General features: G+C 43.5%; 1 protein-coding gene across 4 annotated transcripts; it reads left to right on the plus strand.

Annotated features, from left to right (window-relative positions):
• The first annotated feature begins 3,011 nt into the window (after nucleotides 1-3,011).
• Nucleotides 3,012-26,588, plus strand: MYLIP (myosin regulatory light chain interacting protein). Of its 4 annotated transcripts, none has more exons than XR_009520998.1 (8): nucleotides 3,018-3,271; nucleotides 4,378-4,568; nucleotides 15,882-16,067; nucleotides 17,365-17,562; nucleotides 18,118-18,282; nucleotides 19,230-19,650; nucleotides 21,257-21,670; nucleotides 26,456-26,588. XR_009520998.1 is itself a non-coding variant. In XM_060023605.2 (7 exons), the coding sequence occupies exons 1-7, from the start codon at nucleotides 3,185-3,187 to the stop codon at nucleotides 21,344-21,346; spliced, it is 1,233 nt and encodes a 410-aa protein (XP_059879588.1). In that variant the 5' UTR covers nucleotides 3,012-3,184; the 3' UTR covers nucleotides 21,347-23,027. The 4 variants fall into 4 exon arrangements, 2 of the variants coding, with proteins under 2 accessions (XP_059879588.1, XP_059879587.1); XR_009520999.1 differs by lacking the exon at nucleotides 26,456-26,588 and adding an exon at nucleotides 23,226-23,334; XM_060023605.2 differs by lacking the exon at nucleotides 26,456-26,588 and having other exon boundaries at nucleotides 3,012-3,271; nucleotides 4,483-4,568; nucleotides 21,257-23,027.
• Nucleotides 26,589-26,955: the final 367 nt, after the last annotated feature.

Consider the following 26,955-nt stretch of genomic DNA (forward strand, 5'->3'; position numbering starts at 1 on the left):
TGAAGAGGGAGAAGGGCCTTTCCTTTGACCCAGCACAGGATTTCTGCAGTGGTGTGTGCAGCATTTAGAGAGGAATGCACGTGGAGAGGTATCCAGCCAGCCAGATCAGACTTCGTTTGCAGCCAGATGACCACCACATCTTATCCTACAAATATTATCTGGTGCTCAGTCTTGAGCCCTCATATATGAGAGAGTAAAAGTGTGGAGTCTGGGTGTCTTTGAACAGCCACTTAAACTATGGTTTCTATTTTTAAAATCTACCTTCACGCAACTGATCCTTTTACTTTGCTGGTTAATTTTAATGCTATCTTTAAAAGATGATAGCTAATCGAGAGTGTAAGATAGCAGACACAAGTAACATGTAGCACCTCTCTGGCTAATCTGGAACTGTGAGTCGCAGCTCAATCCAATATAGTTACCACCCCCAGGCCTGGGTGTGCAGGCTTATTTTGGAGTTAGACCCAGCTGAGGCTTGAAACTGGCTCCAGGCGTTTCCTAGCATTACCAGACGGTGGGATCCTCTAGGAAGCAATTCTACTGTGGGCTTTCTATTCCCGAACCGGGTCTTTGAACATAATTCTGCTTTCTCACCCAGTAACCAGCAAATTCAGCCTTCTCATTCCTGACTAACCTGTCTCTCCATCTCTCTACTCAAGGAAAAAAATTAGGAAAGAAAGAGAAAGACAAGGAAGAGAGAGGTAGATTAGGGTCTCCCATTTCCTGTATATGCTAAGAGAAGCCAGTATTCCTTTTCTTCTTGGTCATGATGATTTCTGTCCCCTCCCCAAGTGCCGTTTTTTCCTATTTTTAGCATTGTTTTGTTTTAAGAAATCCTTCTCCTCTAAAGTCTTATCTGGTGATTCAATTTCAAAACCAACTGGAATCTTTACCAACCATCCCATAGCCAAAGCATAATCTGGGTTTGTATTAAGAAATATCCCTGGTAAAATCCCAAATATCTGGTGTTTGGTTGTTTTGTTTTTTGATTTTTGTTCTTGGCCAATCAATATGTCTCCCTTTCCATTCATTCATGCCTAGTCCCTGCTGATTCTGTGAGCTCCCCAAATTTGTGTACCAAATTCCCTTTTGCTTAAATTAGCCAACTTTTGGTTAGTCGTCGTTGGTTTAGCCAGCTTAGTCGCTCAATAAACAAAAATGTTAACCAATACACTTGGCCTCCATCTTGCCCCTCACCTCTTCTCCCGGATCTAAAATTTCTAGACATTAAGCATAGATTAGATAACAATTATCCAAATGTTATCTCCCAGATAAATTTACCAGATCAGTAAACTGAAATTAAGTGAATGAGGAACAAGAGCTGATACAAGACGGGACTATTTCAGCAGCGCAATATCATGAGGTGTATTCTTAAAAGACACAAAGAAAGATGTGAGTGCGCATGCCCGTCTGCAACACTGGTGGTCAGGACTTGGTTTCGTTTTAGCCAGAGTCGGCTTTAGTGAAAGACTATTGGAGGAGCCTAACCAGTAGTCTTCTGCTCTGATACCCTTCTTACTTCTTCAGAAATGAAGACAACCAGGACAGAGATAATTGGAACTTCAGGAAAGGGATAAGGACAGAAGTCATAGGCAGGCAGTGACAGAGCTGACGTTACAGGTTTCCTTATATGTATCATGTACCGGGTCATTCAAGTGCTTTTTGTTTGTTTTGTTTTGTTTGCGGTACGCGGGCCTCTCACTGTTGTGGCCTCTCCCGTTGCGGAGCACAGGCTCCGGACGCGCAGGCTCAGTGGCCATGGCTCACGGGCCCAGCCTCTCCGCGGCATATGGGATCTTCCCGGACCGGAGCACGAACCCGTGTCCCCTGCATCGGCAGGCGGACTCTCAACCACTGCGCCACCAGGGAAGCCCTCAAGTGCTTTTATGAACATTATCTCTGCTGCTTTTCACAGCAATGCTGGGGAAAGGCGGGGCAGAGATTGTGGTCTCCATCTGACTGCTGAAACACTGAGCTGCAGAGATATGAAGTCAGTTTTCATCGGTCCAAAGCTGAAACCCACATCTCTGGCTTCTCCTATAAAGAAACCAGAGGTAGGCTGAGTAACGCGTTGACTAAGAGAAACAAGTGGTAAATGAGGGAAGACTTGTAGACCTTCAATTATTAATACTTTCTATTGAGATTCAGAGATAAGTCCGTTACTCTGAAGGTGGGGATAACACCTGGTTGCCTGAGAGAAGGGACTGGCATTGGAGCAGGTGCTCCATTAATGTTTAATGAAAAATGAGCTAAGACGTGAGATAGGCCGGACAACCTGAGAGAGGGCCTTAGTGCCCGTACGGGGTTTTGATTCTGCACAACGGGTAAATAGAAGCCTTTGGAGAGGTTTCATAGAGAAAGCACTAGGTCAAGCTCCCTGGCTTACTGAACGACAGCAAAAACTTTTATACTCATATTTTGTTTTCTCAATGACGAGGTCTAAACTAAAGAACAAAAATTCCGCCTTCCTACAGCCCACTGAGGCAAACCCCAGGGAAATCATCATTTTCTTTTCAGGCTTTGGGGTTGCACTCTTTGCTATCTGCTTTCACCACGACGACCACCACCCCGCCCCCCAAACGCGCTACTGGAGCGACCCAAGGCTTCTTTCTGAAGGCGGTAGCTTGGAGGCGTTTAATCACTGTATATTCAAGTCCGACAGAAAGGCGAGCCCACGTGGGAGCCCCGGGCGGTCGCTGGCTCGGAGCAGCGTCTCCCAGCGAGCAGAGGTAGCAAGCGCGTTCCGGGGCCTCCCTCCTTGCGCAGCGCTCAGCCCCCGCGAGCTACCACCTCCCCGGCGGCCGGGGGAACTCAGCCGGCTCTGGGAGGTCGGGCGGCGGCCGAACGGCCGCTGCTATTGGCTGGTCGGGCGGCGGCGGAGGGGCGGGGCCTCCGTGATTGGCGGGGGCCCCAGCCGAAGGGGGCGGGGCCGCTATATCAGAGAAGTCCCCGCTGCGGCGCAGGCAGTCGGGCTGCTGGAGTGCGGCGACGTCGCGGGACTCGGAGAGCCAGCTGGCGGGCGGGCTGGAGAGGGGGTGGCGGGGAGGGCGCGGCGGCTGCGGGTTGCAGGGCAGTGGTCTGCAGGGCTTCAGCCTCCCGAGGGCCAGCCTCGCCGAGCCCGGAACTGGGTCTGAACCCCGCGCACAGCAAAGACGAGGCGGCTGTGGCGGCAGCGGCGGCCCCAGCCATGCTGTGCTATGTGACGAGGCCGGACGCGGTGCTGATGGAGGTGGAGGTGGAGGCGAAAGCCAACGGCGAGGACTGCCTCAACCAGGTGAGGACCAGGGGCCAGGCGCGGGGTCCAGGCCGGTTCCCCGAGGCCGAGGGGCCTCGCTGTGGCGCCGGGACGCGCCGCTTGCCGGGGTCCGGCGGCGCAGCGGCGGCGGCGGGGTTAGTGCGCCCCAGGCGCCCGGCCTGCGCCCCCTCCTCCACGAGGCCGTGGGGCGCACGGCCCCTTCGTGGCGTGCCGGGGGCGCGTGGTGGGGTGGGGGTGGGGGGCGCGGGGGACGCGCGGCGGGCCTGCCCCCCTGCCCCCCAGCCCGGGACTTTCCCGGAAGAAGGAGGCCCAGCACACCTGCCTCAGGTGTGTGAATGATGCCTCCTGTCGGGTCCCCGCGGGGCCTGGCAGCGCCACCTGCGTCCCGGGATGAGGTGGCTGGAGGCGGTCGCAGGTCGCTCGGGTTGCTCGGCAGAGACAAGCAGTGCCCTTGTCTCTTGATGCTTCTCAAATGGAGAAGCATTTCTTATGCACCTCCTTGCATCTCCCGATTCGCGGGGGACGAGAGGACGGTAGGTTTGGGTCGTGGACTCCTCGGTTGTCTTTAAGCACGCGTTTCCTTAGGAGTGAGGAGGAACGGTTCCAAACAGTGCATAGTGGTGTGGCAGAAAATTTGATCTCAAGTGAAACGCTGTGCCCTCCAACCCCCTCGACCTGAGATGTTTGGAAAACCTCCTGCAAAGCTTAGCTGACACTTGTGGCGTGTTTCCTCAATGTGTTTGCTTTTTTGGAGTCCAGATGGTTAAAATTGTCCAGATAATAAGCTGCCAGATCAGCTGTGCAGATTGTGCTAGTGGAGGGAATTCCAGTGATTGGAATAAAAAGGAAAATACCCCGTGGATTCCCGTCCTCAGCCTTTCTGGAAGGCTACATTTTGAGAACTCCTTTTGTGCCTCTATACTACATCTAGTGGTTTCGCGTCACTGGAGCCTTAGAACTCTGTTGTTTTAGCTGACAACAGGAATTGTAACACCGTTGTTGAACTTTGTTATTTTTTAAAAAAAAAAGAATAGGCAGGAATCTTAGACTCAGATGGAGCCTTTGGGTTTGCTTTGACCACATGGACCGCTTGCTCATCCACACTGCATTCATTTTTGTTTTAGGTGTGCAGACGATTGGGAATTATAGAAGTTGATTATTTTGGACTGCAGTTTACGGGTAGCAAAGGTGAAAGTTTATGGCTAAATCTGAGAAATCGGATCTCCCAGCAGATGGATGGGCTAGCCCCTTACCGGCTTAAACTGAGAGTCAAGTTCTTCGTGGAGCCTCATCTCATCTTACAGGAGCAGACTAGGTAAAGTGACGCTAAAATAAACCAATGTCAAATAGACCTCTGATTCCATTTAGGAAGGGCCACTGCACCTTCCCAGAGATGTTCATAGGCAAATTTGTTTTGATACAGAGTGAGTTGGTTATAACTTAGAAGTTTTCCATAGCACAGTTCTTTTGTTGAGGTGAAAAGAGAGCTGCATAGTTGGCCTGGGGTACATTTTCCACCTCTTCTGGTGTTTTTCTTATTTTTATAGACAATGGGAGAGTAAGGTTGAATTCTTACAAACACTTGAGATCAGTGCCACAACGCAAAAAAATTAAAGAAAGAAAGAAAGAAAGAAAAAAGACCTAACTGACTTCCTGATAGTGGCATCTACTGCCCGATAGTAACCTCTGTCTCAGCAGTGTTACTACAGGTCATTGCAGACTGCTCTAACAGAAAGCAGGAAACAGTTCCTCTTGGGTTACTTAAACTTGGTCAACTTCTTCAGCCTAGTGTCAAGTTACAGTGTGTAGCAAAGAGCTCTGTCCGAATTTTAAAAGTTTTTCAGTTTCTTGAAAACTTAGTCAGAAAACTCTTTTAAGGCCAGTAGTAATCTAACACTACCCCACAGATAGTTTATACATGATTGTTGGGTTCAGATTGTTAAATTTATCTCTTCTAGAAAGCCACCACTAGTGGTAGACAATTGGAGCATGTGGTTTCCTTTTTCAAACAGAAAATGGATTCTCCCCTGGACTGGCTGTAATACTTTTCTCAAGGATGAGCCAAGCTAGGAAACTGGTGTTTAATATTTACTGCTGAAATGCAGGAGACCTAAATCTTATAGTGGCATGTAAAAAAAAAAGAAAAAGAAAAAGGAAAATGACTACTTTTAAACATGGTAAACTTTGGATCTTAGTTCTAATGTTTTTCATAATCCTTTGGATTGGAAATTTGCCATGCACATAAAAAATGTGAGTGTGAGAATTATGAGTAATGAGTGAGCCATATCCTTTAAGAGTTTTTAACATGTCATTTTTTTGGTTGTTTACCAGAGGACGTATAGACACATATTTTGAAACACTATTTATTTGAATTTGAAATCTCTCCTTTGCCTTTTTATGGAGCTTTAAATGGTGAGAGAAGTGTTCAATTTTGTATCTGAGGGAAGCTAGTATATTGAATTCTTAGTGCTCCTGAAAATATGTTGCAAAATATTCAAGTGATTTCATATTTAAGGATGTTTTAGCTGTCTATATGAATCAGGATAGGTTGGGTTTTTTATTTTTTTATTTTTTTTTAAATTAAAGCGGATTTGTGAATGCTTCCACTTTGCACTTCAGTGTGATAACTTGCAGTTGAGTAAGAGAAAATAATATATATATAAAACACCTTGGAATTTTCATTGTGTGGCTTTATCATTATTTTGCAATTATTACAGGGCCTCCAGATTCAAATCTATTTTGATGACACAGGTTTATTTTTTAAACCTGCAGAAACTTGGAGGACCAAATACATCATTTAAACAATGACTGAGGGACTTCCCTGGCGGTCCAGTGGTTAAGACTTCGCCTTCCAATGCAGGGGGTGCGGGTTTGATCCCTGGTTGGGGAGCTGAGATCCCACATGCCTCGTGGCCAAAAAACCAAAACATAAAACAGAAGCAATATTGTAAAAACTTCAATAAAGACTTTAAAAAATGGTCCCGATCAAATAATCTTAAAAAAAACCCAGTGGCTGCAGTCATAATATAATACGTACATCTGTATTATAAATGCTTACAGATTTTACAATTTGCTACTAGTCTTTACCTGTGCTTTCTTGTAATAGAGTGAATAACTATTATCAGCTCCATTCTATTCATGCAAGAAATAGAGATATTTTATGAATTAGAATTGGAATCAAATTTCCTACTTTATTGACTCAATTGACTTTGACTCGAGATTCATGTCTAATAGCACTCAAACATTGCACATACCTAGTTAGACTAGGTAATTTTAATTGATTTTCATTCCTTTTGAAATTATACTGAAAAATTCATGTGATTTTGACTTTTAAAATATTGGTGTATTTTACTTGTTTTTGTGGGGTTGTCTGAAATAAATACAGAATTTTAAGAAAATGCCACCTAAACTTTATATAGCATTCTGCTTTAATAACTAGATAAAGTGCGTTGTAATTAGCATTGTACCTTTTCATTAGGATCAGTAGTCGTGCTGCGTCGAATGTAGTTACAATTAGCATTGTGTTTATGTGCATGATACTACGGAACAGAAATACTTATTTTCCCTAATATTATGTTATCAAGATAAAGCTGGTTGATAAACTTTTTTGATATTTAATCATTTGTTGTAAAATATTCATATAAAATGCCATGAAAATAAAATCGATCTGTTTACATGGTGAGTAAGCTCAGCTTTGCCAGTCCAGTTATGAGAGGTGATATTTTCCCAGCTCTTCATCAAGTCATGAGGTCAAGTCATCAGTCATTTCCATTTAATACTCAGAAAGTGTCTGGACAGTTTATTAAATGTGCTGAAATATCCTAGCCAAGTTGTCTCTGTGGACAATTAAAGCAGCCTGCTCACAGTAGCTGGCCTGACTGGGGGCCAGTTAATATATTAGTTTGCATTAGATTAGGGAAGCTGCTGTGAGAATGACAGGCAGGAAGGCCCGTCTGTAAGAGCAGAGCTCTAGGGGCAAGGCAGAAGCCCCTGTGTTCTGGGTCCAGCTCAGCAGTCTGCCTCCAGCATGTACAGCCTTCCAAGACTTGAGCCCAACTGAAAACCCTGGAAGAGATTCTTTAAATCCCTTCTAGCAGTAGACTTTTTTTTTCTTGGCTTCTGCTTCCTCTCCATATTATTTTCCTAATGCTTTTTCTAAATACATTTCTCTGAAGAGAGGAAAAAATATATCCAATGTCTGCTTAGATTGGTAGATAGAGTTAGTCTGGCCTCTGATGTGGCCTGATTTTAGATTTGATTCTTTACCTGGATAATTATGTTTGCTCTGGAATGGGGGATTCTGGAAAGTAACCAGAGAGTTTTGTTTAGACTCAGCTGGCACCTTTCAGAGATTGGCGACAGCAGGTGTTTTCAGCAGATGTTTGCCATGCTATGGATTAAAACGAAAAGTGAAATTAATATATTCCAGAAGTAAATCTGAAATCATAATCATCTTTGAAATTATTACCTTTCAGAGGCTTTCGGTTATTCACAGCAATTCAGACCAGATTTTGTCAACATTTTCAAAACCAGAGATTAGAGAATTATATGCTTCATCTTCAGGGATGGTAATTATACCATCCATTCCCAGTAAAATCTTTCTGTTTCTCCTTGACTGCCGCATTTTAGCAGAGCTCTGTGTTCTTTGCTAGAGGCACCCTGCTTGGTTAAGACTTACCAACACCTGAATCCTCTATCCCAGAAACCAATCCCAATACAGGGGCTCCGTGAGTGCTGAACTACATGTTCATGGAAATGCTATAATCCTGAACATTGCATCTCATTAGGATCTTAAAAGTCGCAAGCAGTGATGCGTTTGGCTTCAGACCCCAGCTCACTCATCACTCCCCGGGGAAGCCTTCTCCAGGCGTGCTCAGGAGACTAAACTCTCCCAAGACATCGTGTAGCTTTCCTTTATAGCATTTAATGAGTGTGTAACACTCCATTTACTTATGTGACAATTTGCTTATTGTCAGCCGCTCTAATAATCTAAAATTCCATTAAGCAAGGAGCTGATCAACCTTGTATACCCAGAATCTAGCCAGTGCTTGGTGTGTAAATATTTGTTGAATCAATGAATTAAGAACTTGGAAATAAAAAAAAATAGGGTTAACTGATACTGTGATAATATAAATTTTCTTACAGGTATTGAAATGTTTGCCAGTTTGCTTCTATAACTTGAAAAGTTTGAGAATGTCTAAAAGAATTCTCACCACTAAAAAATGTTTTGTAGTGATTTTTCTCAGTTAAGAATTTGCTCAGTGCTTGGCATTCTTTTGTTTGCTTGCTTCCTTCCTTCGCCCCCTCTACCTCATTCCAAGGCGTTTGTTCATTGTGGTTGTTCTTATCTAGAATGAACTACCACGCTCCTGGACCTTTTATGAAGTTCAGATAGTTTTCAAGCCACAGGCTCACTTTATCTAATTTCACCCAATTTGTAGGTCCTGACTACTTATTAAACTCAATTTTTCCCTGTCTCTCAACAAATATTACTTAGACAAGTGAAAATCGAAGGAAGATGGCATCACTGAAACCCACAAAGCAAATGCCACATGCAAACTATAGGCAGGTGGGGGTGATAATCTCAAATCAGTACACAGCTGAATCACATTGACCCTAGCCAGTGCCTGTAATCACATTCAAAGTCTTATAAAACATCATCACGCAATGAGAAGCCCACGCATCGCAGCGAAGAGTAGCACTCGCTCACCGCAACTAGAGAAAAGCCGGTGCGCAGCAACGAAGACCCAACACAGCCAAAAGTAAAATAAATAAAATAAATAAATTTAAAACAAAACACATTGTCACGATGGTAAAGGTTGATTACAGAATTTACCTTTGTGTGATTCAGGATGGGTAAATTCCATAGGATGCATTGCAGGAGTATTATGCTCTTCATATCAACTACATGCCTAAGAGTGGAATGACACTGTTTTTTTTTTTGTTTTTGGTATGCCCAAATACAACACAGGCTCCAGGAAAGTAAAAAATGGTAAAGACAGACGTGTATATTATTTCCAAAGAAAGTATTAATTACATTTCTGAATTCTTATTTATCTTTTAAGTTTTTCTTTCTGTTCAGAGTACGGGATGTTTGTGGTGGTATATGGTTATTTTAGCCACAGACCGCCCGCCTGGGCCCCTTCAGTCTCTTTTTGAATTTCTGATATTTATATATGTGTATGAAATATCAGAGAACATTGAGAAATTGATTTTTATGTAACCAAAATGAACTGTTCATTTTGAATGTCATTATAAATAAAATTTGAATATTTAAATGGCACAAAGGGCAGATTCAGGGTGACCAGTGGGGTCAGGTTCCAGGTTTATTTATTCTCTGAGCCGTGTACCACTACAGCCCGATCCCAGATCTCTTCTGGACCTGATAGCCCTCCACACTAATCTAAATTGTTGAGAAAGAGATTGTAGTTAATGCTCTTAAACTACAAGATTGCCCGGACTGTTGTTTGCCTAGGGACAGCTATCTACTGTGAGTAATCATATTTTTTAGAAGTCCAGATTTTATGCTTCCAAGTGTTTTTCTGCTGTGAGTTGTAACTACTTTTGAACTTAGGAATTTCCCTCACCTGTACCCTCCTTATCTTTTAACTGCCTTGGAGCCGAGGAGAAAGCAAATTTATCGGTGATTCCCATTTTGCATTTTGGGCTTTGAGAAGGATTTCCTTAAACCTGAATAGAGACCTGACTTGGTAATTATTGGCTCTGACAGGTTTGTCAATTGTAAACCTTCCATGAAGTGTGGTAGATGTGATGATTCATTTTAGGTGTGGCTCTTCATTTGAATTCTGAACCTTGACCCTAGGGATTTTTACTGTTGTTATTTTCTCAACCTCTTACTATGAAAAATTTCAAATGTACGGATAAGTTGAAAATTTTTACAGTGAACACCCAATACCTAGATTCTACTATTAACAGTTTAATATACTTGCTTTATCACATATTTATCCATTTATTGATCCCTCTATCCATCCATCAGTCTATTTTTTCATGCTTTTCAAAATAAGTTGTGTGTGAGTACACATCTCCCTAAATACTTCAGTATGTGTATCACTAACTAGAACTCAGTATTTGCCTACAGTTCTTTTTTTTCTTTTGATTGATACAAAATTTATATATGATGAAATGCCTAAATCCTAATATACCACTTAATGAGTTTTGGCAAATGGATGTACCTGTTTAAACAAAACCCTTATCAAGTATGAACCATCACTCCAGAAAGTTCTCTCATGCCTCTCTGCAGTCGTTCCCACCCCCCCCCTTCCCTACCGCCACCCCACAACCAGGTTGTATGTTTTTCCAGCATAGTTTAGTGATGCCTGTTCTACTTCATGTCAGTGGAATCGCACAGTATGTACTCTTTTGTGTCTGGTTCCTTTTGTTCATCATAAATTTTTCGAGACCCATCATCTTATTGTATACATCAGCGGCTCGTTCCTGTTTATTGCTGGATAGTATTCCACTGTAGGAACGTGCTGCTGTTTGTTTATGCATACTCCTGTGATGAATACCTGTTTTCCAGCTGTCGTGAATAAAGCTGCTCTGAGCGTTCAAGCACAAGTCTTTTGTAGACATGTGTTTTCATTTCTCTTGAGTAAATGAGAATGGAAGAGCTGGGTCCTAGAGGAGGTAATTGTTTAGCTTATAAGTAACTGCCACATCTTTTCCCTAAGGGATTGTACCATTCTGTACTCCTGTCAACAATGTACAGGGGACCAGTGCGTCTGCATCCCTGCCAGGTTTCAGGTGGGTTTATAGTGGTAGCACATTGTGGTTTTAATTTCTGCATCTCTGTTGATTAATAACACTTTCATGTGCTTATTGGCCTTTTGTACATCTTTTGCGAAGTATCTATTCAAGTCACTGGCCCTTTTTTATTGAGTTGTTGTCTTTATTTTTGAGCTGCACAAATTCTTTATATATACTAGTCTTTTGTCAGATATGTGTTTTATAAGTGTATTTTTTTTTTCCTGTGGTTTGCCTGTGTTTTTGATGCCTTTTGATGAGTAGAAGTTTTTAACCTTGGTGAAGTGTCACTTATCCACTTTTTTCTTTTACGGTTTTTGCTGACTGCATCCTGAGGGGAACCTACCTCCAAGTCGTGAAGATACTGTCCCGTGTTTTGTTCTAAAAGGGTTACAGTTGTAGCTTTTACATTTAGGCCTGTGATCTATCTTGAACTGATTTTTGTTTCACTGGAATTTAAGATACAAAACAAACCTATAGCAATTCTGTTGTGACTTGATAATTTTTAAATATAACTTGGCAGTTCGAGCTTGTGGTTTAATGACTCATTGGACTGAGACGGGCATATGGGTGATCTCAGTGGGTGTCTCGCTCTGTGAGGGACAAACCAGCCATTACAACGGAGGGCCAAGTTCAGTCAGTCTCTTGGGGAGAAATTCACTTCAGTTATTAGGACTGGAGACTTTTTAAAAATAGCTACTTAGCCATTTTCGCGATGTCTTAGGTTAGTTACTTAATTTTGAGTTTAATAGTAAATGTGGAGATAGTTGTTTTATATTTGTGTCATGAAAAGCTCTTCAAAATTATGTAACTGGGAAGATAACTGGAGGGCAGTAATTGAGAGTAACTGTGATGAGCAGATCGACAACTCCCGATTGGTTTGCAGAGAGTTCTGCTTTGATTATTAGATGATTTCTTTATGAGACAAGCCAGGGTTTAGAGGAGAGTGCTCTGATTACAGTTCTCAAAAGATAAATGACCTAACTTTATTCCGTAAAGCTATGGAAAGGAGTTCATTTTAAACATAGAGGAAATATGAAGTACATACTCTGAAACAAAAATATATTAAGGATATGTGACTCTTTTTAAAATTAAAATATGACATATCCTTATATTTATCCCTCCCCCCCTTTTTTTTAAGTCTTCCCTAATGCTGCAGCAAGTGTGAATTCATTAAATGCAGACATGAGTTAGCTAGAACGTTTCACTTTGGGGCTCCAAACCCCATCCATATATTGAAAGTGTATCCGTTTTCTTAGTAACTGGGTAAAGCTTGAAGAGTCATGAATTTCAAGGTGCAACCAGAACAATGTTTAGAAAATGAGCTTATGTCTGTTAGGACATATTCATAGACATTTGCTTAAGACAAAGAAATCATTTTTTCCAAAGGCTTTCTTTCTGTTTATGATTCTAACATGTAGCCTAAATTGAATTAGATAGGCCAACCACTTTTGATCTTTAGTTAAAAAAAAAAAAAATTCACTGCAGGCCTGACTTCTTTGACCACATCTGCTCATTTTGATATTATTGGTAACTTTTAACCACTTTACGAAATGGGAGGTGCGGTGGGGGGGGCGGGAATCCACGAGCCAGACAGTTACAGGCCAGATGGTTGGAGAGAAAATAATAGGAGAAAATACTTGACTGAAAACCACCCCTAATTATTGAGCCATCACTGGATTCCGTGTGGAAATGTTTCTGCATGCCCTGCCATTCTCCCTCTTCGAAAGAGCACATTAAATAGAGTCTGCAGATGGCCTGCCACCGCGTGACCTTTGCTGTCACTGCTGCACGTGCTCTTCTCCTGGAGAGCATAAACTTATCACCCAAGAGCCAGTTTGTAGCCAGAGTTATTTTGATAGGATACATTCCTTGACACCAAAAGGCTGTACCTTCCATCGAAACAGGAGCGATCAGATATATCCACCCTGGGACCTCGGCATAGGGCTTGGCACAGTGGCGATGCGTGGCAGATTTGTTGACTTGAAATGAAAAGGTTGCTTGATAGCCATGAAATGGCAAAATGCAGGAAGGGCCTTACCAGAAAGTTTCTGTAAATGATAAGGAGGAGGATTTTTGTACTCACAGGGTATCGACCGCAGTGCAGCCGAGAATGTGGAGTATGTTGAAAAGGCTCTTGTCCCCCACCTCCTTTTGGAAAATTCTGACTCCCAGACCGAGGAAGGATCACATTACTCTCAGGCTGCTGACCACCTGTTAACATTTTGTTACTGCTGCTGCTTTGCCTTTGATTTTGACAGCTGTCTGTCCAGAAGTCGGTCCTGGATAGTTTGGAAAAGGAAATTGGATCAATTTTGAAACTCTTCTTTTGCAGGCTAAACTAGTCTCTAACTTAATACTTAGGAAATAAGTTAAAAGACATTTTCACATAAGCAGTAATTAAATTCAGAAAACTTAGTTTGGGTGATACCCTTAAAATCTTTCAGCACATACTTCTTTAATGGAAGTATATATTTAGGTTTTTGGGTGATACCCTTAAAATCTTTCAGCACATACTTTCTTCTTTAATGGAAGTATATATTTAAGTTTTTGTTCCCTACTAACGTGTCCACTGATGAATGCAGAGACAGAGGTACCTTAATCAAGATGACGTTTACCGAACAGTCCTCTAAAAAGCTTTCTGAGGGCTGAAGCAGTGTTGTAACACCAAGATTTTAAGGGACGGCTAGACCTCAGTCCTCAGATAGCTATTTTAAAACAAGTTATTTTTGTAGTTATTTCTTTGCCCCAGTAAGGACCCCCTTCTCAGTTTAGCAGTATGTCAGAAATACTTTAAAGACAAGCAGATGTTTGGGTTAATAAAAACCATGCTTATCTTCTTCCAGTGCTATTATGCATTCTTCACTGTGATTTCTTCATAGGGGGCTTTGAATAAAGAAAAAACTGCAGTGTTTGGCAGAGTCTGATAATTTTAAACATTTCTTTATCATTATAGAAGGCACAAAATGTTGAATTTAAACATGTCTTAAAGGAGGATTAAATGGCTCTTGTCAGCCTGAAGTTTTGAGACTCTCAACAGAGCCCCTCCTTGTATTTCTAGCCTCAAGTTCCCTTGCCTCCTTTTTTTGCATTGTTCACGTTATCCCTTCTACCTGGATGTCCGACACAAGGCTAGCATATAAATAAAAGCACCTCGAGGACTGGAATAAGGGTATCCAGCTGAAGGGGAGGAATTTAGGAACCCTGTTCAGAGCTTTACAATGATGATCATAATTCATTTGTTAACAGAAGGAATAGTATGGCATTGCAGCATGTTTGAGAGACTGTGTTGAGTCATCCAAGGAAGGTTATACATTTGCCAGAGACAGATTTCATAATCCAGGCCAGTGTGCCTATGACAGTTTAGATACTCTGTTCAGAATCTTAGGCAACACGGATTGGCAGCCAACAATATGTGAAGTTTTCCAGGATTTCTAATTCTCACATACCTTTCGGTAAATGTAGAATGCAGTGTTGTATACAATTAGGACAGGCTCAGATGGAATAGAACCAGGATGGGAATATAAACTAGTTGCAGACACGTGTAGTTTTACGTACATTTATAGAACTCTGATGTTAGAGGCACTGATGAAGTCAGCTCAGGTGCAGCTAAATACTAGAAGTTAGAACATGTCAAATATAATAGAGGAATAGATAGTTTGCATGTGATATAGACAAAAGGGTATCCAAATGAGGGGACAGGAGGAGTGGCCTTCAGGACAGAGGGAATAGCAAGACCAGAGACGTGGGGGGCGTGAATGTACTTGGTTTTTCCAGAAGGAGGAATTGTCCCTTTCCTGGGACGTAGTGGCTGGAGGGAATGACAGGAGATGTGGCTGGAAATCTGGGGCCAGATGTGGAGAACCCTGGGTTCACGCTGACAGTGTGCTTCCTCGGCAAACAATGGGGATCCCTTGAAGGATTCTGAGTGGAGAAATGGCAAGTTTATATCAGAAGCAAGCAACTTGGAAGATGGATTCACAGAGTCTAGAAGAGAGATCAGCTTAGAGGATATTGTAAATTCTCTGACAGTTGAGAGCTACAAGTAGGATAGAGGAGGTAAAAATGGGAAAAACGGAACTGGATTTAAAGAGTTTTCAGAGACAGAGGAAGATGAAGAGTCAAAAGTGAGTCTGTGGTAAAAATAACAAATCAGTCTCTGGTTTCCACTGGGAGAAAAAGTGGGTTTGGGGAGAAAGTTTGGCTTTGAAGAAGGTGAAATTGGGATACTGAAGACCATCCAGTGGAGAAGCCTGTTAGCACTTGGATATTTGAATATGATCCTTAGGAGAGAAGTTGGGGTTAAAACTAGAGATTTGGGGCTTCCCTGGTGGCGCAGTGGTTGAGAGTCCGCCTGCTGATGCAGGGGACACGGGTTCGTGCCCCGGTCCGGGAAGATCCCACATGCCGCGGAGCGGCTGGGCCCGTGAGCCATGGCCGCTGAGCCTGCGCATCAAAAAAAACTAGAGATTTGAGGGTCATTTGAATAAAGGTGAGGCTTGTAAGATAATAATTACACGTCAAGATAAAGTTTTTCTGATTAAGATCATTTCTTTTAAATAGTGTAATGCAGAAACATGTATATAATTATTTTACATTTTGTAACTTGAATGTTACTGAACTTGTCATAGTTAGACTTGTTTTGTTTGGGTTAAGACTTTTTGTTTCAGAGAAACTCAATCCTTAGACTTATTTTGCCTTACTACTCATGATAAAAAAGGGTCTGTAACTGTAAGCATTTTTAAGGTAGCTTTCTTCCTTGCTCTCTTTTCCTTACTTAAATGGGATTATGAAGTTGCTAAGCGGTTGGGTCCGATACCAAGTTAGTCCCTCAGCATAACCTCACTCTCACATTGCTTTGCAGGCATATCTTTTTCTTGCATATCAAGGAGGCCCTCCTGGCAGGCCACCTCCAGTGTTCACCAGAGCAAGCAGTGGAACTCAGTGCCCTCCTGGCCCAGACCAAGTTTGGCGACTATAACCAGAACACAGCCAAGTACAGCTATGAAGAGCTGTGTGCCAAGGAGCTCTCCAGTGCCACCTTGAACAGGTGAGGCTGCAGTTCAGGCTCATGTTTATTGTCATAGATCTAGCAAATTTATAAGAATTTCCAGAAGAAAATCAAACTATGATAGATACAGGTAATTTGTAAGGTTGAGACTAGACCATTGCCCAATATAACCAACTATTTTCAACAGATTCTTAGCCTTTTCTTTGAGAAACTTACAAACACAAAACATAATCCACACAAATAAATGCCCTTATACAAAATACTATATAACAGGAATTGTAACATCTCTGACCTTTTAAGAATGTATATCTCTTAAAAAGTCTGTCATGTTTATCGGCATTTTCCTCATCCCAGCAAGGATTAAACCAAGAGACCTAACAAAGATGTCTTAATTATCTATTCCTGGGTAACAGGGTTGCCCCCCTAAACTTAGTGGCTTAAAACAACAAAATCATCTCACAGTTCTCTGGGTCAGGAATCTGGCTGTGGCCCGGTTGGGTTCTCTGGCTCCAGATCTTTGAGGAGGCTGCAGTCAAGCTGCTGGGGGGGTTCAGTCTCATCTGAAGGCTCACACGAGGGAGGGATCTGCTTCCAGTTTGGCTCAGGTGACTTGTTGGCTGGCCTGTGCCTTCACCATGGCGGCCTCTTCGGGGGGGCTGTTTTGATAACGTGGGGACTGGCTTCCCCAAGGACAAACAGTTGAGTCAGAGCAAGAGCAAACACCCAAGACGGATTCAAAGTCGCTTTATAACTTAATCTCAGAAGTGAGTGACAGCACATCACTTTGGCCGTATTCTGTACATTAGAAGCAAGTCGTTACTCCAGCGTACACTCAAGTGAAGGAAGTTACATGAGAGCATGGATACCAGGAGGTGGGGACCTTTAAGGATGGTATTGGAGGCTGTCCGCCCCAATAGATAAAATAGATCCTGCATTTTTCAGTTGCAAATGACCTAATCAATCCCATATAATGATATATTATAATGAAACTTAGAAAGCAAATCTAGACAAATGGCATGAGACATTGCTACGTATAAATTTCTTATGTATATTTTTAGAGATTTTCCATAGTTCTTTTAATTCATCCCCATCTGGCATCCCCCATAGTTTTTTCTCCTAATGATTTAATAGTTGAGATCTTGAACAGTGTCTTAAAAGTCTTTTACAATAAGTTTGCTAAATAAATGAAATATCAATAGTATATAGCTTTGAGTTTTTGTGATTCGTAAATGACAGTGTCAGTATAATTCACTAGTAAAAATGATACCGATTTATCTCTGAAGACTACATCAGTTAATCCTTCTGTATGCCTCTCTGCCCTTTTGGTGTCTTGCAGCATTGTGGCAAAGCATAAGGAGTTGGAGGGGACCAGCCAGGCTTCGGCTGAATACCAGGTTTTGCAGATTGTGTCCGCAATGGAAAACTACGGCACAGAATGGCATTCTGTGAGGGACAGCGAAGGGCAGAAACTCCTCATTGGGGTTGGACCTGAAGGAATCTCAATTTGTAAAGATGACTTCAGCCCAATTAATAGGTAACCCAAGTCTTAAATTTTTGTTTAGACCTACGTGTGTACGTACTTTTGTAGCTCTGATGGTGAAAATAGGAAATGGGGAGGGATTTACTAGACAGTCATCCTTTAGGAATAATGTATTTCATTTTTGGTAGGTACATTCATTTTATTCAGGCCTTGATAACCATTCCAATATTTTTTTTTAAATATAGGCTCAAGTGTACTGATGTGACAGAGTTAATATTTTTCACATGTCATTCACGGCTATAAAAATCTCATTTCACACACACACACACACACACACACACACACACACTCACACCCCACACTCACACATACACACACTCACACACACTCACACACACACTCACACTCACTCCAAAACTTGCGCCAGTGCTCCTCTCCAACTCTTTTCAAAGAGCCTTCATACCTAGGGAGCAGAGTGCTTAGCTGATGGTCCCAGGCAGAGTGTCTGGCTTTATGGCTGGGCCCTGAGCACATGGGAACCCTGCAGAAGCACACACATGGTGACCCATCTCCCCTGGGCTTGCTCACTTTTCTCTTCCCACGTTTCAGGATCGCTTACCCTGTCGTGCAGATGGCTACCCAGTCAGGGAAGAACGTGTACCTCACCATCACCAAGGAGTCTGGGAACAGCATCGTGCTCTTGTTCAAGATGATCAGCACCCGGGCAGCCAGCGGGCTCTACCGAGCCATCACCGAGACGCATGCTTTTTACAGGCACGTACCCCTGTGCACCCCGTAACCCCAGCGTCTGCCACAATGCTGAGATTTCCAGGTGACAGCAAGGCTCCTGTGGTTCCTGGTATCACTGTGTCAGTGAACCTTGTATAGAGCTTAAGAAATCGGTTGTTTTCGAACCCTTCATTTCTACCATAGCAGTGGGGTCCTTCTCAACATCATCCTGCTTTTCCCTCAGGGGGTGTGTGTGTGTGTGTGTGTGTGTGTGAGGGTGAGTGACAGAGAGAGAGAGAGAGATGCATGGATTCGCTCTACTGCTTATCTCTTAACCCTTTCCTCAGAGCTCCCCTTCCCCGAGGTGACTGAGCGGAGGGGCCTGTTCAGCCGCTGCTGTTGCCCTTTTCCCGCAAGATGACCCAAGTCGTCTTTCCTTCCTGGGAGAGCTGCTACCCTGAATCCTCAGTGTGTAGTCTCGATAACTGTATTGATAGCCTTATTTCCAAGGGTGCTTTAAAGTAGACTTGTGATTTGACTCAAATATTTGGAAAGTTTTTTAAAAGCTAAGAAGTTTAATTGGCAGGCAACCAACCCTTTTTTTATGTTAAAGTAGACACACACATTGTGGAGCAGAATGGAAAATTTGTAGCAATTTTTAACATAAAGCCAAGACTACAAAGAAGAATTTCCTTTTTCTTGCCATGAGCTGCTTTGGACTGTAGTTCTGTCCCTGGAGGTGGAGGTGCCCTCTGGTTTACAGCTGCCTGATCAGGGCTCCTTCCTTTGCAGACACTTGAGAAGCACAGAGGTAGAATCATTGAAATACCTAACACCTATGAAACTGGAAGAATTCATTTTCAAGCACACAAACAAGAATATTTAATGTCTGCTCCCATGAGCATCATTATTCACAGCAGTGTTTAAGGTCTGGCTCGTGGGGACGCCCAGGCCTGTCAGTACTGAGGTGGGTGTTACATCTCTGTCCGTAGGTGCGACACGGTGACCAGTGCCGTCATGATGCAGTACAGCCGAGACCTGAAGGGCCATTTGGCTTCTCTGTTTCTGAACGAAAACATCAACCTGGGCAAGAAGTATGTCTTCGATATTAAAAGAACCTCCAAGGAGGCGTATGACCACGCCAGGAGGGCTCTGTACAACGCGGGTGTGCTGGATCTCGTGCCGAGAAGCGACCCCAGCCCTCCAAACTCTCCCCTGAAGTCCTCGGAGAGCAGCATGAGCTGCGGCAGCTGCGAGGGCCTTGGCTGCCAGCAGACCCGGGCCCTCCAGGAGAAGCTGCGCAAGCTCAAGGAGGCCATGCTGTGCGTGCTGTGCTGCGAGGGTGAGATCAACTCAGCCTTCTGCCCCTGCGGCCACACTGTGTGCTGCGAGGGCTGCGCCGCCCAGCTCCAGGTGAGGATCTTCCCAGCTCCAGGTGAGGGGGCGTTTCCAGCTCCAGGTGAGGTTCCTCCTGGCTCCAGGTGAGGGTCCTTCCGCCTCCAGATGAGGGGATGTTTTCAGCTCCAGGTGAGGGGGCATTTCTAGCTCCAGGTGAGGGTCCCCCGGCTCCAGGTGGGGGTCCTCCTGGCTCCAGGTGAGGGGGTGTTTTCCAGCTCCAGGTGAAGGGGCGTTTTCAGTTCCAGGTGAGGGTTCTCCCGGCTCCAGGTGAGGGGTCAGCCGGCTGGCATGGGCCAGGTGCTGACTTGTGGAGGCACAGATGGAGAATGTCCATCTCCGTCCAGAGGGTCTTTGTATCTGTGACTTGGAAGGTGTTGCCCTTTGGAAACAGTTTGGATTAGCACACTCTTTTCAGCAATGTAATTACTAAATCACAGGCTTCTTTCAAGTCCTGGATATGAGGTTCAGATTCACAAGGTACCACATCTAGTTAGTGGCTGAGCCGGGCAGTGGAACCCAGGCCTCCTGGAGGCTGGTCACCTCCTTCTCTTCCCTTTTCATGTTGTCTCTGCTGCTTGACACGTCGGAGGATGGTCTTTTTTGCTTACTTGTATTATTTGGGAAAGAATTCTTAGAGTTTTGAGTGATAGTTAACTCTCACTTATCCATGGGTGGGTTGTCGCCTCATTTTTTGTGATTAATTTCCTTCTGGTACTGCCTATGCCTCCAAGGTCCCCTTGGATTAGCTCTCACTTAGCAAGTCAAACTAATTTTAATATTAGTAGAAAAAATAAAAGCACCTCTTACATAGTATCTGTTTCTTTCTTGCACCTTGCATTTCCTTTTACAATATTCTCAATTTGTTTTCATTTCCCAGAACGGTTGGCTAACTGTCACTGTGATTTTACGTAAAATTAGCCCTAAATAACATCTAGTCCCTCGGAAGCTGCTAATTTCAGAACTATTTTTAGGGCTACAAATGAGCCAAGAGGATGCCCATGTCTTCCTTAGAGTAGATCACGCTCCTAAGACGAGTGATTTCCCTAGGAGTGGTCGTGGATTTGCCTTTTTCATCCACATAGTCTGATTCTCATGCCTATGGCGCCCCGTGTGGCTGAGGAAGGGACATGCTTGCTGAGAGGCCAGCAGGGGTGTGGAGCTGTGACCTGTGACTAGGAGCGGCCATGCTCACCGGCCACGTGGCATCCCCCCCCCCCCGTGATGCACCCTGAGCCAGCTGAGCCAAGGACACAGTCTCCGGGAGGGTCTCCTGCATCCCTGCCTGAGACTTCATCATCAGCCCATGTAGGGACCACAGCCTCATTGCACAGCAAGAAGTCTTCAGTAATCACTTTACTCACGGTGCCTTGTTTAAGAGTTTGACTGAAAACCTGATTAATTTCATTCATTTATACTTTTTCCTAGTATTTATTTTTAATCCTTTGTCAGGTATAAAATGTCAGACTTGTTAGAAAGCAAAGAGCCCTCCCAGTGGAAAGCTAGAAATAATTGTGACCACAGCGTATTTAGAAAAAGCACTGTAATAGGTACCATGGGTGAACACTGAAGACACAGACCCTTGGAAGTGTCCTAACCCATACTGTCGGCTTCTCTTTTCCAGTCCTGTCCTGTCTGCAGGTCACGGGTGGACCACGTCCAGCACGTCTACCTGCCGACCCACACCAGTCTTCTCAACCTGACTGTGATCTGATCTGCTGTGCACTTACCGGACATGCCATGTCTCCATGAACTGCACTGGTATAAACTATAAACATGATAGATTGTGGAGAGAATAAATACTCCAACGCCCATCTGCCATGCAACGTTTAGGGGGAAAAAAAAAAAGGAAGACTAGAAACAGTATGACTACTCCTTACCGCCAAAATGTACCATGCATAGAATCAGCACCTCCGGGTTGGTGACCAGGAAGAGCTCTGGGACCCAGACACGTTCCTTGGACTTTTCTTCTTTTTATGATCAAGTAAAGAAATCAGGAAGATCTTTGACGTCAGTTAAGTGGCAGCATAGCCCAAAAGTGAGTACCTTTTAGAAAATGATGTTTAAGTCTCCTTAACGTACCCCAAGGTAAGTTTCCTACTTGCAGCCAATTTTGTAAGGATTCATTTTAAGGATTTACTTGGTTCTTTTTGTACGGGTCACAGAGCTCTGGACATTTTTAATAGGAAAATTTTTCTTAAAGAGATACTTGTCATTTTAATGTCATTTCTGTTTTTCTAACTTGTTCAAGAAAGATTGGGAGGCAAACATATTTAAAAATCGATTTGGGGACTTTTTTTTTTTTTTTTTTGCCATACACGGGCCTCTCACTGCTGCGGCCCCTCCCGTTGCAGAGCACAGGCTCTGGACGCGCAGACCCAGCGGCCACGGCCCACGGGCCCAGCAGCCCCGCAGCATGCAGGATCCTCCCGGATCGGGGCACAAACCCGCGTCCCCTGCATCAGCAGGCAGACCCTCAACCACTGCACCACCAGGGAAGCCTGATTCGGGGACTTTTTTAAAGTGGACACAAAGTTGTCAGATTTAAACCGGTCTAACCAGTGGAAAATAGATCCCTCCACGTGGATGGTGTCCTATTCTTTCCCCCTCTCCTTACCCTGGCCCCAAGCCTTTCAATTATAAAATGCTACCAGTCTGGTTAGACGATTTCTGTGGAGTAGTCAGCACTCCTTGGGCCTCTTGAGTTGGTGGAATATTTTAAGATTGAAAAGGGAGCGCATGTTCCTTGGAAGGAAGAGCATTGCTCGCTGAGATGAAGCTTCGCCATGTACAAAGCAGGGGTCGTTCGTGAGTTCTCCGACGCACCCTGCTCCAGCTTCAGCCAGTGGGGTTGCTTTTGCTTGAGCCATCAAGCCTTTTACAGCCTTATAGTAGGTATCCTAGATATCGTAAGCTTTTTTTTGGTAGTAAATGCTTAAGTATTAACTTTTTGTTGTCCCTCTATATGTTTTAGAGGGGTTTCGGGGGGTTTTTGTTTCTATATTCTTAATCATGTTTTCCACTCCCACTTGGGCATTTTGGAACCTGGTCAGCTTGTTGGTTTTCTAGGATGTCTGGAACCTGGATGACCTTATTGGGTGCAATACTAGCTAAGTTAAAGCTAGAAACCTACACTGTCACTTTACTGAGATTTCTGAGTATACTTTTCATATTGCCTTAATGTAGCAGTAATGTGTTTATGCATTTGTTTCTTTGCACAGACATTTTGTCAGATATTAAAACTCTACTTTTTTATGGCACATATTAGCATATAAGCCTTTATTCCAAGAGGTATTTATTTTTTCACTTGTAAAAAAATAATGTTTCACATATAAAGAACTCTGTTATATCTTAAAGGATTTCTGTCTTTTATATTCAGGATAATAAAGATGTTAAAGCAAACACGGGTGTTTGTATCTTCACAGTTATTGTCATTTAAGCCAGATTTTATTCATTTAATAGAGCATGGATAACGTCATGGTTGGTATCTAATGTGGTCCTTTGTGGAAAGTTTGAAAATGTTTAAGGTATTGGCTCTAATCAAGGAGACTCTTTACCCAGTTCCTCATTCAGCTATGTTTTCTGGTTTATAGGATTGGAATGTAGGTGAAAATAGGGTAATACACACAAGCAGACGAAAAGTAACAATTGGGAAAAGGACTGTAAAGTATTGGAGAAGGAAGGGAATGGCGAAGTTGGAAGTTAAAACTCTAAACCCAGATGATGCCGCTAGTGCGTTGCGTGGTCAGGACAGGTGAGTGCCGGGCTGGGTCCCAGCAGAGATGGCCTCAGCCCACAGACTCTAGGGCTGCATTCTATAGGGCGGCTAGCCTGCTGCTGCTGGGACCTCGCTGCCCTGAGTGTGCTCACTTGTGTTGCTCAGGAAATACTTTGTGGAGTAGAGAACAGTGCACATAATATATGTAACTCAGAACTATCTGTCACAGTCAAGTAATTTCAGCTGCTACAGAGGTTCAGTTCGGTACAAGTGCAATGATTTCAAGCAAACAACTTTTTAAAAATCGAGAAAAACAAGATTTGTTTTCCACTATTCGTATTCCTAAGTCAACCTCCCATCAATTTCTAGGAACTAACTTATTTATTCAATCACATTTATTGAGCACCTGCTAAGTTATTATTGAGCACTGGAAATTTAATAATGATCAAGACACGAATGATACAGGATGCCCATGTCATGTACTTAAACCTGTAATTTACACTATTTTCTCTATATATAGAAATTAAATAATATTCAAAATGATAGAATACTAACACTGGAGGGGATCTTAAATGTGGTAGTCTCAAAATGCTGGCCAGAGTAATGGATGGATGGATGACAGGCCAACAAATGGATAAGATATCGTTCACCCCACTACACCATGGACTCCTCAAGCTCAGTGACTAACATGAAAACTACTGTATTACAAGGTGACTTAGGAGAGCTAAAAGAAAAGTGCTGTGTAGGCACAGAAGGTGATGGTTAATTCTCCTTAAGAGCCAAGGGTAAGGGTGCTTCACAAAGACCCTTTGAGCTGAGCCTTAACATTCTAGTTGAATTTTACCAGGTGGAAAAGAAAGTATATGGTGCATACAGGGTTAGAACGCAGTTTGGGAGGCTGGTCCCTCCCCCTGTGGTCAATGAAGTGGTAAGAAATGAAGTTCTGAAGGGAACGTGGTTAGAGTTACCGTGGTGAGCGACCTTGAATTCCAGGCTTCACTTGGACTTGGTTCTCCACTGCCTTCAGAACCAGGAACTTTGGGGATGGGAGAGTGGCAATGAGATCTGGTTTCTTGCACAGGGAACACAGAGAGCCACAGAGGAAAGCATACACAAGAGCAGGAAGAGAACAGAGGCAAGAACTCAGTTTTGATCATCTTTCGACATGAAAATGAAACAGATCAAGAGCCTTTGGAAGTATGAGCAGTATTTAGTGAGACAGAGGAGTCATACACCAATTCTGCTTACATCTTGGAACAAATAGTCGTTAACAGAGGGACAAACAGGGGAGCAAGCCATGGGGGTAGGAAGGGAATCGAATCTGGTTTTGAACATGATGCATTTGAGATGCTTGATGACTGGCAAACCTGGGGTCTGTTGAAAACTTGGGCTGGAACTTACAGAGGATGGAAAAGGTAAAGAGAAGCATTTAGTGGCCATTACATTTAATTGATATTTGAAGACATGACAGTGTAAGAAGTCATCATAGGGAGAGCATTAAGGGGGGAAATGAATAAAGCTGAAGATGGAACCCTGAAATGACCTAGACCTAAGGTGGACGGTGAGAATAGGAAGGAGTCTGAGAAAGACAAAGGGACGAGGAAAACTCAAGGGACTGAAAGCCAAGCCCGGAGACAACTTCAAACGGGCGCGCCCACTCCGTCCAAACAGGCAGGCCAGCAGAATCAAGGAGCTGGAGGGCCAGAAAAGGCCGTACAAATGTGGCAATATCAGGTGGTCCCAGGTTCCAAGAAAGAGTGGGTGTATTTTGAGATTGCGGGCATACTCCAAGGTTGCCAGATTGTAGTGAGCTGTGTATGAAAGTGAGACAGGGGCATGAAAGTGATAAAGGGGGGCCGACATGCATTGGTGACAAGGTGGAGTAAGTCAAGATGGTACCATAGGAGGAGGCGGGCTCAAGAGAAGCGTTTGCGTTTGCATTTTAAATGGGAGGACTCGGTAGGCAAAGAGGAGGGGGCCGTGGAGAGGGTGAGTCAAAAGGTACAGCAGAGAGGAATCAGCGTTGGAACTCTGGAGAAACGGAAGCCTCACGAGGCTGTTCTGCCAAAAGTCACGATCCATGAGATGTGAACAAAAGCATTCTTTCATCCTTTTATTAAGGGTTACAAAAAGGAGTGGTGAAGCTAGAGACATTTCCCCCACCCTATATGTCTACACTGATCCTGTTGCAGATGTCGAGCTCAGATGCAATGTGGGTACATTCTGGGGTTGTCCCCTTAACCCTGCCATTGAACACGGAGGATCAGAATCCCCACGGGTGACTACTCTTGGGCAAAGCATGAACTCTTCCAAGAAAAATGTGAGAAAGAAATGCCCTATAGCCCAGAAGTTTGAGCAAATTTCCAAACACAGGCCTTGGGAGAGTGCATGTATGAGTCACTGTAAGTAAGCCTGAAGCAGGATGGTGCAATGGATGCTTTGGCGCTGAGAGAGCTCAGAATAAACCAGGAAGCCAATGTTTTTAAGATAGGTTTACCAACCAGTGGAAAACGAAGCCTACGTGGAGTTTGAGCACAGTCAGAATTTAAGACCAGATGCAGCTATTTTTGCCTTTCTCATTGCTTATCGTATTTACTGCCTTCTCACAGAAATCCTATAACATTGCAAATTACTTTTATTCATATTTGCAGAATCTCCTTGAAATGAGTTTGTTTAAAAACTGCAAGATGTTAAAGAGTTAGCCCTATGCCTTTTAAAAACGAAACTATGTCAAGACCATACCAATTACACAGATTTAACACACCTGCCAGATGTTTATGGAAGAAAATACACTTCAAGCAAAAGCTAAACATCTGTTGTTCATAAACTTGTGCTAATGCTAAGGGGAAGCAAAATCTCAAAAGCATAAGCAAGCCTTCTATCAAGGAGCGATTCCTCTGGTTGAGAAGAAAACTCCTATACACATGTGAAACAAAAAGATGATATTTCTAAGACCAATAGTATTGCACATACATGTATGTATATATGTATATATGCTTAAAACTTTTCATAAATGTTTAAAGAATGTGAAGAAGTCACTGTGCATTGGGTGCATTTGGGGAAGGCTTTTTGAAGTAGATAAGTTGTTCTTTGCCTTGCATTCAGTACAGAATTTGGATTGGCGGGAAGGAAGACAAAGCGGAGGATGTGGAAGAGCCTGCAGGTGAGGGACAAAGGGTGATAAAATAGGAAGAAAGTAGAACCAAGTCATAAAGAGACTTCTGGAACAAAGATCCTAAGTTTGGTGAGTGTGTGAAAGATACAGTAAGATCTTTCTTTATCTGTGGTCCATTCGGTTTTGTTTTGTTTTTTTGCGGTACGCGGGCCTCTCACTGTCGTGGCCTCTCCTGTTGCGGAGCACAGGCTCCGGACGCGCAGGCTCAGCGGCCATGGCTCATGGGCCCAGCCTCTCCGTGGCATGTGGGATCTTCCCGGACCAGGGCACGAGCCCGTGTCCCCTGCATTGGCAGGCGGACTCTCAACCACTGTGCCACCAGGGAAGCCTGGTTCATTCAGTTTTTATTCATTAACTTGGACATTGATTTATTAACTCAGCAAATATATATTAAGCACCTGGTATATATCAGGCTCTCTGTTAGGGCTAG

This window comes from Delphinus delphis, chromosome 10 (genome assembly GCF_949987515.2).
Source record: "Delphinus delphis chromosome 10, mDelDel1.2, whole genome shotgun sequence".
In the NCBI taxonomy this organism is placed as follows: domain Eukaryota; kingdom Metazoa; phylum Chordata; class Mammalia; order Artiodactyla; family Delphinidae; genus Delphinus; species Delphinus delphis.